Source organism: Podarcis gaigeae, assembly GCF_964106915.1.
Source record: "Podarcis gaigeae genome assembly, chromosome: 2".
NCBI lineage: Eukaryota > Metazoa > Chordata > Lepidosauria > Squamata > Lacertidae > Podarcis > Podarcis gaigeae.
The window spans coordinates 90,629,596-90,643,476 of NC_139679.1; the positions used below are offsets into that span (position 1 = coordinate 90,629,596).

The 13,881-nt window shown below is 41.5% G+C and overlaps 1 protein-coding gene across 2 annotated transcripts in view; it reads left to right on the plus strand.

Annotated features, from left to right (window-relative positions):
• The first annotated feature begins 2,777 nt into the window (after positions 1 to 2,777).
• Positions 2,778 to 13,881, plus strand: part of RAD18 (RAD18 E3 ubiquitin protein ligase) — a 104,946-nt gene continuing 93,842 nt past the window's right edge. For both annotated transcript variants that reach the window (XM_083724613.1, XM_083724614.1), the window contains exons 1-4: positions 2,778 to 2,910; positions 5,239 to 5,320; positions 10,290 to 10,351; positions 12,865 to 12,935. In XM_083724613.1, coding sequence (XP_083580739.1) covers positions 2,857 to 2,910; positions 5,239 to 5,320; positions 10,290 to 10,351; positions 12,865 to 12,935 — 269 coding nt within the window. In that variant the 5' untranslated portion in view covers positions 2,778 to 2,856. The remainder of the gene's footprint in view (positions 2,911 to 5,238; positions 5,321 to 10,289; positions 10,352 to 12,864; positions 12,936 to 13,881) is intronic.

Here is a 13,881-nt window from a genome sequence, read left to right on the forward strand (position 1 = left end):
GAAAATGAAAGAAGCATGCGGTATATTCTAAGTACACAAGTGCCGAGGCATTAATAGAATCTTACACGATCTGAGCAATTAGTTCTGGTTCAAGGCCTGGCCCTTAGTGTATGGCATCTGCTAGCCACTCTCTGGGGGAATGTTCCAGTTTCTCACTCCTATTTCATATCTCCTTCCTAACCTCAACAGTGCTCTCATCAGGTATTGTTTTCATGTCTGCTTCACCTTCACAGTGTCAACATGACTTTCTAACAAGAACATTTAACGGAACTCCCAAAGACTTATGGCAGGATGTGGATGAGTCAGCAAAGGTGGAATACTTATTTAGAAACAATTTGGTGAAATAGACCCAGTGAAGAAAAATACACCACTTAAAACTGGAAACTGAACAAGGTCACTTTCACCACTCTCTGTAGAATTATAAGCAAACATAAACAGTAAACAATGTTAAAGACGAGAAGACAGTACGTATTGAATAATATATTTTGCACGCTTTTTTATATATATGAAAAAGCACAAGCAAATATAGGGGTAGAGACTATTGAACACTTGTATTTGATGAAATTTTATGGAAATGGGGAGTTCTATGCTACTGCAGAACTCTGAGGTTCCACAGCTGTTTTCATCACCATAAAGCTCTATTCTGCAGTCTTACGGAAACCCATTTTGGTGTCTCATGAAGAACTCCCAGTTCAGCATCCCCTCCCTTTTTCTGCTCCTGCAATGGTTGTAAAACTTTAAATAATTTACAAGTGCCTGTCCTTCAATGGTACTCCCAAACCAGCCACCTCTGGTGGGCTGCATTGCCTTATAGTAGGGTCAAAAGAGAGTGCTTTCAAGCATATATAGATGTTTCTCATCATTGCTGAGTCACTGCTCTCCATCATCTGGGATACAGACCTTCATGCCCAAAGGCTTCCAGGCAGCTTTGTGTGTGATTTCTGAGCACAATTCAAAGTGTTGGTGCTGACCTTTAAAGCCCTAAATGGCCTTGGCTCAGTATAACTGAAGGAGCATCTCCACCCCCATTGTTCAGCCCGGACACTGAGGTCCAGCGCCAAGGGCCTTCTGGCGCCTCCCTCACTATGAGAAGTGAGGTTACAGGGAACCTGGCAGAGGGCCTTTTTGGTAGTGGTGCCTGCCCTGTGAAACGCCCTCCCATCAGATGTCAAGGAAATAAACTATCTGACTTTTGGAAGACATCTGAAGGCAGCCCTATTTAGGGCAGTTTTTAATGTTTGAAATTTTATTCTGTTTTTAGTCCTCTGTTGGGAGCTGCCCAGAGTGGCTGGGAAAATAATAATAATAGCAATTCCCTATAACAGCTCCTGGCATGCTCCAGATGTATCATCATCCTGGACATTCAGCATAGTGCTGGGTCCAATGGGAGCTGGAGTCAAACAATACCACAAGGACCACAAGTTCCCCACCCGTGCCATTGCTGAGTGCAGTGCTAGATTACTTGCTGTGTACTGTATAGAGGAGGCTGTGACTGGGAGGAGCTCTCCAGAGAAACCCTGGAGAGCATCTCCCAGTCAGTGCTGACAATTCTGAGCTAGCCAGATGGATCAATGGATCAATAGCTCAGCGTTTCCCAAAGTGGGCAGCAGGATTGCCTAAGGAGGTGCCAGAGCTGTAAATGGCTATCAAAGTAAGGTTACCAGACATTGCTGTTTCCCGGGAACAGTCCCTGGGTTTACAAATCAGTCCCCTGACAAAATCCTTCTATTTAGTAGCAAGTTGAAAAATGTCCCTGGAGTCATTGAAAAAAACCTTGTAACCTTATATCAAAGTCTTTGTAAAGCTGGTATCTCTGGATCACGTTCATCAGTTTTGTTGATTTAATGAAGCTAACTAGTTTTATTTGGATTTGGAATAAATGTGCAAATAAATTGGTGATGCTTTGAATTGTGTTGTTATTATCTTCCTAAGTGGGTCACGCAAACCGCTATTCTGGATACAGTACTTCTTTTGTAGGTAAGTTTGGGGTGGTGGGGTGGGGACTGGGAATGAATTTACAGAACCAAGTGGGAGGGGTGGCCCGAAAAAGTTTGGCTCTAGCTTTTCACAAGGCAGATCCCTATGTTTCCAACAGGAAATCAAGCAGAACTGGAAGCCACCTGTGTTCCCTTACTATGAATACAGTGGATGCTTGGGTTGTGAACGTGATCCGTGTGGGAGGCATGTTTGCAACCCACAGAGCGCCGCATCTGCGCACGTGTGGGTCACAATTCGGCGCTTCTGCGCATGTGCGATTTAGTGTTTCTGCGCATGTGCGAGTGCTGAAACCCGGAAGTAACCCGTTCAGGTACTTCCGTGTTTGGCGCAGTGTGCAACCCGAAAACGCGCAACCTGAAGCGCCTGTAACCCGAGGTATGACTGTAGAGTGGCTGGGGGTATAAATAAATAAATTATTATTATTATTATTATTATTATTATTATGAACATACACACGTCTATGTACAGTAAGCCCTTGAATACAAGACTCTTAAGTCCCCACATCTCTTCCAGGTGGGAAACCAGGTGGCTGCAGGAAATTCATTCCCCAAACACGCTCATCATCAGCCTGCCTGCTCCACTAGCGAACAGCGGCGTAGTAAGCGGAGTCAATTGCCCTCCTTTCAATAACCTGGTTGCTTCTGCCCCGCTGCGAGGGAATTAGCATGGAGCGCGGTTTGCCCCCTCCGCTGCTTTAAGAAACACGGGGGGGGGGGGGCACAACAAACTACATTACCCATGAGCCTCGGCGCCGGATACGAGTGCGTGGCGTGCCGCGCGCTCCGGAAGGCGGAGAGCGCGGGTGATTCGGAGTTTGGGAGGCGAGGAGGGCGGAGTTCAGGCACCGGCGGGGGAATCATGTCTGTCCCGGCGGCTGAGTCTCCGTGGCCTCAGCCTCTCCAGGCGCTGAAAGTAAGTAAGGGGCCAGCAAGCGGCGGGGAAGATCCTGCCTGCGAGGCCGGAGGGGCCCTTATCCCTATGGCAAGCGAGGCAAGAAATGCCCAAGAGCGCTTCTGAGCATGTGCGGGGTGCCTGCCACGGAAGAGCCGTCCACAGCCCCGTGGGTGGAGCAAAATCCAGGTTCCTTTGGAAGCTGGGGCCTCCAGGTCGCTTCTCGAAAGGCTCGCCTTGGAGGCGAAGCTTCTCTGGGGCGGCGGCAGAGGGGGCCACACTTAAAGCTTCCACTTGAAAAGGCATCTCTTTTGAAAGGTTGCTGTCTGAGGTCCTCAAATCCTCTACCGCTCTTGGGTAGTTATGCCGGATTGTATAAGCCAAACAAGCTATAGTTTAGGCCCCCCCCCCCCAAAATGTAAAGGAAAGAAACCTGGATGTACATTTCCAAAATATAAGATAAAGAACAAATAAAATAAAACCTACATACAGCAACAGTGTCTTGTGTTGTGCAGGCTCCTATGATGTAAGTAATGGCTTTAGATATCTATTAGGTCCATAAATTACCATATAGCATATATTCAGCACACAAAAAACAAAGGACAGCTGGACATATAAAGGGCCCCAATACTTTCAGTAGCTTAGGGCCTCATCAAACCTAGATCTGGCCCTGCTTGGCGGGTGGTGATATGTGCAGGTGTGCATGCATGGCTATGTATTTGCTAGCCACATTGATAAAGTGCTCTTCACGATAAAGTCTAAACCCTGAAATGGTGCTAGATGCAGCTGTTAATATTAACTGCAAGTGGGACCTGCAACAAAATGCAACTTTCTCATAAACTCAGGCTTCTTATTTTACTAAACTTCCGGGGCTAGAGGTGGCTGATAAATAGTTGCATTTTTTCCTACACTGGGCAGGATTCACCTTACACTTGCACCTCTGAAACAGGGCTCCCCCCCCCATCCCTCTGAGTGTTGGGTGAACCCCCAGAACAGCATGCAGGGGGAGCGAGGATTGTTTCCTCAGGCAAGCTGATACGCTAGTGCACCTGGAACATTTGTGACATTGAATTCTTTGCCCTTTTAAAGAATTTAGCTTCACCCTGAAGCTCTATAAAACTGTCCTGAAGCTGTCACAAAGGAGACTTGCACCTCACTCGTGTCTCTGTGTGTCTGTGTGAATCATTGTATGCATGTGCTTTCTTTTAGTGTGTTTTGTTCATCTGCCATGATAAATGTGGAAAAGGTGGTTGCAACATCTACATTGTTTTAAAAATAATGTGTCGGGGAAAAACATCTGTGTCTGTTTACACAGGGTAACTTGGTATCATTTCTCAAAAAGGATTAAAATTGTTCCAAGCTTGGCCCCTGATAAACTGCCTGTGAGTGTTTCTACCATTAGAGAGCAGAAATCAAATAAAAAACAAAGATAGCCATGACAATGGGGCAATATCTTTATTAGGCTAAAAGTATTGTCAAAATACTGATTTAGAATTTTTTTGAATGCTGCTTGTAAGCTTCTGGGCAGCGCCTGCTTTTATTTTTGAAGTTTGTACAGTACTTATAGTTAAAGCCATGGTCTTCCCAGTAGTGATGTATGGAAGTGAGAGCTGGACCATAAAGAAGGCTGATCGCCGAAGAATTGATGCTTTTGAATTATGGTGCTGGAGGAGACTCTTGAGAGTCCCATGGACTGCAAGAAGATCAAACGTATCCATTCTTAAGGAAATCAGCCCTGAGTGCTCACTGGAAGGACAGATCGTGAAGCTGAGGCTCCAATACTTTGGCCACCTCATGAGAAGAGAAGACTCCTGGAAAAGACCCTGATGTTGGGAAAGATGGAGGGCACAAGGAGAAGGGGACGACAGAGGACGAGATGGTTGGACAGTGTTCTCAAAGCTACAAACATGAGTCTGACCAAACTGTGGGAGGCAATGGAAGACAGGAGTGCCTGGCGTGCTCTGGTCCATGAGGTCACGAAGAGTCGGACACGACTAAACAACTAAACAACAACAGTACTTAAGGTGGTCAACTAAGTTTTCATCTGTGTAGGCCTACTGAAACTAAAGGACATAACTTAGTCATGTTCATTAATTTCAATAGGACTACTCTGAGTAAAACTTAGTTGAATACCAGCTTAAACAATTTTAAGCACAATAAATCATAATGATTATATTTTGTCAGTAAGTTATTATGTTGCCTCTATTATGTAATTGTGGCAGTAATTTTATCCAGCTATTCTTTCTCAGTAAATAGTTTCTCCAAATGAGAAACTTTACTTTTGAAAGGTAATCTGAACTGTTCATTTTGCCAGATCTTTATAAACAAACTTTTAAAATCCCATTTCAGGAGGTGGATAACTTGTTGCGTTGTGGAATATGTTTTGACTACTTCAATATTGCAATGATCATTCCTCAGTGTTCACATAATTGTAAGTATACAAGTTATTTCATTTTTGTTTCCTGTTAATGTATTGTTTTATATCAGTGCTTAGTTATTTTTGAATTTTTAAAATCCAATATGTCAGTGCTAAGATACATAAACTAGAAATTTAAATCTTTAGGGTAGGGTGGTATTGGGAGTCTGTAATTTACAGAAATTGATGGCAGACTTGTTGATTCACCAGGTTTCATTATAGTTCTGTTATGCTCATCATAAGTGGCTCTTGCCACTTAAATAGGAGGTTCTTGGTTGTTTGCAACCTATTATGCTACAGTGCCCTGAGTGCAAGGCAACCAGTACAATACAACCTGGTGGTGCTGACCTGACCTCTAACTTGATCCTAAGCATATTTACTTGGAAGCAAGTAGCACTTATTTCTGAATAAGTGTGCTTAGTGATATGGCCGTTGGACCATAGCTAAGGTCCAGGACTCTTAAAGTTTGGGATATGCTTGTTTTATTTTTTTTATTTGTTTAATTCCATATATGAGTCACTGCCCATAAAATATATTGAAGTGACTTCATAATTTTTAAAAAATACCCAATTTCATATATAAAAGACAATTATAATAATTAAAAAATATTAAAAACTCTTCCATATGTAAAAACGTAGATGCCAGAAGGAGACACAGACAGCTGTCAAAGGCAGTAGTGCATTTGGGGATGGAGAGAGGGAGGCAGAGGCCATTCTCTCAGTATGAGTTCTCATGGATGGTCAGGATGTAAGTTCTCATTTGTTCTCAAGGTCCTTCACCACAAAACATAGCACTTGCACTGGGCCTATGGAAGACATGAAAGTCATATATGGCTGTCATAATGAAGATGGTAAGGAAGCAGTCCTAGCTCAGAGTGTCTGTTATGTATGCAAAAGTTCCATGGTTCAATTTCTGGAATCTCCAGGTTGGGCTGGGAGAGAACCGTGTCTGAAATCCTGGAGAGCTACTGCCATTGAGAGTAGACAGTACTCAGCTAGATGGACCCAATGGTCTGACTCTGTTTAAGGCAGCTTTCTATCACAGCAAACATTAGAAATATAAGGGTCTAAACTATTTATGGAGCAAAAAGATGTGTGGGGCTGCTAAACAAAATTATTTGTTTTAATTGATTTTAGAATAGTTGTATCATTAATTACAGTAGTATGATACAATCAAATTATTAGATACTCAAAGTGACTTGGAAATAGCGATATGTTTTTCCCACCTTAGGTCTTCTGGTTTAGCCTGTTTGCAATGCGCAGCTTGCAAGCATGACTTCCTTTTTTCTTCTTTTGTTTGATGTTTATCAGAAGTGGATTTACCTTTTAAAACATGAGATTTGCATGCTATGGACCATATGCCATGGTTAGCTGAGCTGCAGTATTCAGCTGTGTTTTTTCAGCCCCTCCCCTCAATTACTCCACTTCAGTCTTCTGCACTACTATTTTATGTTCTTGGTTTGCATGTAGATCTTTTTGGAGCTTTGCATGAACACCTTTTTAAAAAACCCAATTCTTCTGGAAGTGTGCAGAAGTGAACATTACCAACCTTAGCTATCATGTTTCTCAGTGAGCAAAATGAAGGTTTGTGGGTGGAGGGATATGCAAAATAGTCATTTCTATTTGTTGTTAATCTTGCAATACTGATGTCAAGAGCTTTATTTACCTAAGGTACAAGGCTTGCAATAGTGATCAACAGGTCTTGTACAAGACCTCCACATTATTATTTTAAAGCCTGCTGTAGGTACTCTGATTAGTTTCCAAGGTAATCGCTCACATTTACTTTGCAGAGATCTTGAGTGACTCACTCCTTTGAAAACCAGCATGCCTTCTGCATGCATGTATCAGAGGAAATAAGTGTTTTTCCTTTAGCATTGTGAGCAGTAGGAAACAAAATGGTTTGGTTATTCTCATGCGAGGAGCAAATGGAAGTAGGGGTGTGTCAATAAGGACCAGCCACAAAAATATTGTCATATGTGCCACAAGCTACGTACCTAACAATTGTGCTAATGTGCTTCCCCATCACAAGTGACTGCAGATACATGACAAGTTTACTTTCCAGATTTTCTGTGGTAAGATAGAAACTTAAATGTGTGTGGGTTTTTTTGTAAAAAGAAAAAAGGTCAGGCTGGCATTTTGATGATGGCAATGTCTTGTGGACAGTGCAAAAAAGGCCCTTCTGTGCATTACTAACACCAATTCCACAATAAACGTCCACCTGGGAGCATCCTTCATTCAGTAAACAACTGATCCTGAAAGCTAGCATAATGTGAGAAAATGTAGCTGTTTACTCTGTTTTCATCATTCATAACCTTATGAGCTTCTGTTAGGTCTCCTAGATGTGTTTCTCTGAACAAAGAAGTTTCTGCCTCTTTAGTATTTCTTTGCAGGAAAAATATTCACTCATGTTCTTTTCAGCTGTAGTTTCCTGCAGCTGCTGCTGCTCTTATGAAACCCCTTTTGAGATGGGATGACTGCAACTGTAGACAACATTCTGAATATGCCATAGATCTGTATAGTGGCACTGTGAAGATCATATCGTTTAGAGAGCTTCATCCACCTTTGTAAAAAGAATAAAAAAGGCTAAGGCTAAGATTTTATCAAAACATTGCTGGCATTGTGGTATAGTTCTGACTCTGTTGAACAGCTTGGGGTCCCTTGTCCTGGTTTCCTTTCTCTGGTGTTTAATGTAGTTGGATATTCCTGAGACTGGGCTGGACAGTAGTTGGCTCTTCTGACTTGGCGATTCATTTGAGTGCTGTAATTAGTTTTGTAGGTACAGTTCTTCAGGCAGAGATCTACTGCAGTGTCACCGCAAATATAAATGAGGTGTAGTGCTGAAGACTGTTCTTTTGGTTCAGCTTCAGTGTTTATCTCTGAGTGTGTTCCAGCTCCTCCGGGACATTAATATTGAACATAGCATCAACCAGTCCTTTCACGTTCTAAAATGTCTTGGTGCTCAAGGGATTGCAAGACAGACCAATTAAGCTGATCCATATTCATGCAGCTCCAAAGCTTCCCTTCCAGTATGGATTTTCATATATGGCATTTTGAATTATGTATCATTAATTGTGTTGACTACTTAATTGATTGACAGGGTAGACGCTGAACAGGAACTTTGTTAATGGCTCCAGTGCTTCTTAGTTTTCATCATAAAAGGTGATGTAAATGGATTAGTTACTAATTTTAAACTTGCGTCAACACCAGTGCTATAGTGAACAAGGAATTTGTCACTTATTCAAAACACATCTTAATGTGGTATAATGGTCTGATGTGAGTTCTGCAAGACCTGGTTGCTGCTTCTTTGATTGTCTCATCTCCACATGGCCTGGAGGGTGGGAACTGACTGATTCCAGTTACATAGCCTCCTGTTGCTAAATGAGCCTAGAGAGAAACCCCACTCAATTTGTTATGGGAAGAATTATTGGTAGTAAAGGTTTATGGGCTCTCTGATGAGACGAGGAGGAGCCTTGATGATGCCCTAGATGAGAGCTTGGATACAAGGTTGCCCAGCTGAGAGATGGGCTGTCCAGTTACTGTTTGTGAGAACTGGTGAACTTCCTTGGTATTGGATTTTTCTGTGAGCTTGTTTTTTGCTTTTCTTACGTTGATAAAGATGAACAACTTCCAGTTTCCCCAGCCTTATTTTAATAATGCTTCTGTGATGGAAATTAATTGGTTTAAAATGTAACCTTTTGATACTTAAAAGCCTTTTCTGCTGCAGATCCCTTTGTGATTTGGATTCATTAGTGAAAAATTGTTCAGTTGAATGTGGATATTTTAATTCTTGTGAAAGAAAAGTTTTTCTTACATTCAGGGTAGCTCTAATTGTAATATTTGTTAGCTTGCTAGCATAACTATATCATTCATTCATTTATTGGTTGGGGCTATATATTTACTGTTCTTGTAAGCTGATTTGAGCATACTGTAATTTGGAATAAGAAGCATATAAATAAATTTGTTGATTCCAAATGGTTGGATTAAACAATGTTGTCCCTTGAGGGCAAGAACTTAAAGGTTTTGTTTCCTAAAAGGAGGGGTTGCCTAAAGCACTGTCTAGGATCTGGCTGAAAGAAATATGGTTTTTCCAAAACAAAGTATTGATATTTGTGACAGAAGGTAGGCTATTTAAGTTTTTCTGCCACAGGCTTCTGACTGTCTAACTTAAAGGACAGGGTTGAGTTTCATGTGCTAAACTGAAGAAAAAACCTAAGCTTATGCTACCATTGACCATGGGTGCCTGATGCAAAAGGTTTCCATGCCAACATGGGTTGCTGGATCTTTACCTTCAAAAGCACAAGGGAATGTCAACTGACCTAACAATCCACAAAACCTTTAGAACAGCATTTGTTGGAATTCTAGAGTTGGAAGAGACCCCGAGGGTCATCTAATCCAACCCGAAGGTAATTTTGTTCTCACCAGGGCTAATGATTGCACCAGCAGACCACTCTGTTTTTATTAAAAAAAAGTTTTTAATCAAATATGTTTTGAATCATTTTTTTTTGATCAAATATGTTTTGTTTTGTTTTGTTTTTTTTAAATCCACATGTCTTGGCTGTAGTTAGAATTCTGTGCAGAAAGAACTGGTGTACATTTACTCCAAGGTGTTCACCTGTACAGGGATGTTCTGAAATGTATGGTTTGTTTATCTTAGGAAGTAGCTGGCAGGACCAAAGTGTGGGGTAGCATTTCCTGTTTGCATGTGGTCCATTATTGTCCATTAGATGTATGTTATGAGCTATGAATGTGTTTCATCCTACTTGCAAGGTTGCATCGTATAGTTTCCTCTACTTTGTGAGGCTGCTCTTCTGATAAATATTTTTCACCATTAAAACGATGAGCACAAAGTTAATACGCTGAGGGAAATTGAAACCAATTATGAAATTTACACTCTAAGTTCTGCCAACTGAAAATCAAACTGCAGCACTTCTAGCGCTGCCAAGTAGCCTGGTGTTCTAATTATGCTGTGTTTGTTTTTCCTCCAGATTGTTCTCTCTGCATTCGCAAGTCCCTGTCCTACAAAACTCAGTGCCCTACATGTTGTGTGGTAAGTGTTATTTCCTGTCCTACTGTTTCTGTTGAAGCAAATGCTCTACAGTTCTACAAACTGAGAACACTTGGAGGTATTGGAAAATGTTTCTAGTTCAATCAGTGCCTGATTTAGGCATTTTGGGATCTTAAATGGAACAACCTGTCCCCCTTGTTTGATGTATGACTTGGATGGTGAGCAAGCCAGTAGCACAACGTATGGTAAATGCTTAACTTTCTTTCCAGCATAGTCTACTGTCACTTGTAAGTATTTGTAGAGCACAGTGTGCATGCAATTAAATTATTGAGATCTTATGGGATTTCCTTGAGGTGCAAATGACTTCACCCAAAACAGAGAAAGGTTTGCTGTTTTCAGTGTTAAAAACTGAGATATGAAAGCTAGGAGCTAAATGGCACTTTAAACCGAGGGTATAAGCGCAACAATGGAATGTTTAGGCATGCTTTTTTACACCAAGAATACGAAGCTGAAAACTGCAGCTAAAATATTATGTTGATTTTTCATAATTAACCCCCCCCCCCAATATTCTTAAGATGGGTTGCGGGTGGCACTGTGGGTTAAACCACAGAGCCTAGGACTTGCCGATCAGAAGGTTGGCGCTTCGAATCCCCGTGATGGGGTGAGCTCCCGTTGATCGGTCCCTGCGCCTGCCAACCTAACAGTTCGAAAGTACGTCACAGTGCAAGTAGATAAATAGGTACCGCTCCGGCGGGAAGGTAAACACCGTTTCCGTGTGCTGCTCTGGTTCGCCAGAAGCGGCTTAGTCATGCTGGCCACATGACCCAAAAGCTGTACGCCAGCTCCCTCGGCCAATAAAGCGAGATGAGCGCTGCAACCCCAGAGTCTGCCACGACTGGACCTAATGGGATGGAGAACATAATTCTGAGGAAGAGGGAAACAACCTAGTCGGTCACGATTGGACCTAATGGTCAGGGGTACCTTTACCTTTACCTTAATATTCTTAAGAGGGTCTCTTCTCCAGTCTTCAGAGAGTAGCTGGAAGTGCGGAGGCAGAAAAAGGTCCTCCTTTCCTTCCACTCTGCAGTTTTAATCTGAAACTGTACTGCGCCCAGAGCTCAGAAACAGCTTGCACTAATGAAATTCCCTGTGGCAAAATGCACCTAAAACAATGGGAGTTTTGAACACTGGCTGTTTTACTGTTACTTATTTATACAACATTTTAAAATTTGCAAAACGTAAACTTTAGCCTAGAATTGCTCTCACCACAGCCATATAAGGTAAGACCCATTTCATAGGTGGGCAATTGAGGCTGAGAATGACCTGCCCAAAATCTTCCATGGGTTTCTTTGGCTGTGAAGCAAAGTTTTCCAGGCCTACCACTGAGTTTCTGGCTATCCAGACCTCCTAGGTTCCTGGTCATATGCTCTAATCTAGCCTCTGGCTCACAGTTGTAGCATTCTGTGTGTTTTTAATTGATGCATCCCTCTTGTGACTGCTCAATAAAATTTATCATAAGATTAAGATTGAATGCCTAGCTAATAACTGTAGTGTACCCAAGCCCTTATGGCTCATGAAATGGTGCTCAGCATTGAGGAACTGTAGCAAATCTGGGAGTAATGTTTCCTAAGTAGTAAATGAAGTCTGTATTATATATGCACAGTATGTTGGCTCTAAATCCATTGTTGGAAAAGTAAATAGCAGGGAGCCATATTTACTCTAAACCATATTGGGATTAGTTGTTGCTTCAAGCTTGTTGGACTTTAGTAGGCTTCTTAAAATGATAAGTTTCACTAAAAACTGAAGCAGAGGTTTTGATAAGCACCGGCAAAGTGTGTTTGCCTCTTATTACCTCCTCCTGAAGGTATGAATCGGACTACAAAGAATGGAAAGTTGGAAGTCTCAGCTTCCTGTCTCCCCTGACGCCTGGTGCTGGTTTTGAAGACTGCTTTGTAAATATGTCTGGAGCAAATAACTTGTTTTTGCCTTTGTATCGTCTACATCAAACAATTAGTTTTATTTCAATGGAACACAGTATGTATCAGCTTGGCACCATACAAGGCAACTAAAAGCAGAAGAAAGATAAATATCAGGCAGTTTTTATAAAAAGAATAATTTATATGCCACAAACCTTTGTGTTATCTGTATCTGTTTGTTCCACCATTAATTGAAGTTTTATCCTTTTTAAGTTCTCTCTCTAATTTCTCCAACCCCTGAATGTGCCTTAATATTAGCATCTTCAGTATATATCCTTTTGCCTTATAAAAAGCCATTGCAGCCATAATAAAACAGTGAATTTCTGGCAATTGGAGTTAAGTGTTTATTAGTTTGCCAGTAATAGCTTTTTATAATTTGATAAAAGAAACTTACATTTATAAAACATTTCTCAGATTTTTTGGTAAAAGAGGTGATTTCCCTAGCAGCTTAGATGTTTAAGGAAAAAGGATGCATACTTGGTTTTTTTTGTTTTGCTTTCAACATAGCAATTTTTGTGCAGATGATTTGAGATACTGGAAATGTACGAGCAAATTAGCACCCCCTTTGTTCTTTTCTAGGCAGCTACAGAACCTGACCTGAAAAATAACCGGATATTAGATGAACTGGTAAAAACCTTCGATTACGCAAGGTATCCCACATAATTTTGTAAATTTCAGAGTGAGAATGCGGATGTGACTGAATTTCCATTTGGAAATACAGGTTATGCTGAGGTTAAAAACCTAGACCTGTGATGATTCTGATATTGACTAACTTCTAATTTGGTCAGTGGCCATAGTAGATACTCCTATATTCTTGAAACCTTTCACTCATACATACATATATGGAACTTTGGATGACACATTCATGTATAATTCCTACAGTACCACAGTGGTTAGAAGCTGTTCAGAGCAACCAAAGACCGGAAGGGAGGGAGTAGGTGGGGTTAGGCCAGATGGTAAAATACATGCGTTGTGTTCAGACAGTCCCAAATTCAACCCTCAGCATCTCCATTCATGAAAGACCTTTGTCTGAGAGCCCAAAGCCACCGCTAGTCAGGTAGACAGTACAAGGCACATATCACAGAATTTTAGAGTTGTGAAAGCCTCCAGGGGTAATCTAGTCCAACCCCCTGCAATGCAGGAATCTCAACATAGAATCACAATATTGCTGCACCACTAGGAGGTAAATCGTTCGATCTTTCTCATTGTCCGCTCCCAAGTTATTTTTAAAAAATAATAAACAAATGATTGAGGAACGTGGTGCTCATTGCTTTCCTAATAGCAATTTAATATTCAGAACATCAATTCCTCCAGGTTAATGGCCTGCCAAATGGCAGAGAGTTAAGGAAAGCGAAAGCCACAAATAAATGCGTTTCCTGACAGGAAATCAAGCAGGAGACAAGGAGCGAGATAAAATTGTGAGTGGTTTCAACTTTCTTCTCTTGCGCTTGATAGGCCTCAGGCACCCTGTTGGCTTTGAAAGGAATATAAACTAGGGCTGACCTGGAACGGATTTCGTTTACATGAACATCACTGCCTTCAAAGTCATCTCCTGAGGGTAGTTTTTTTCAGGGTAGGGCTCAAGAGAGGAAGTGA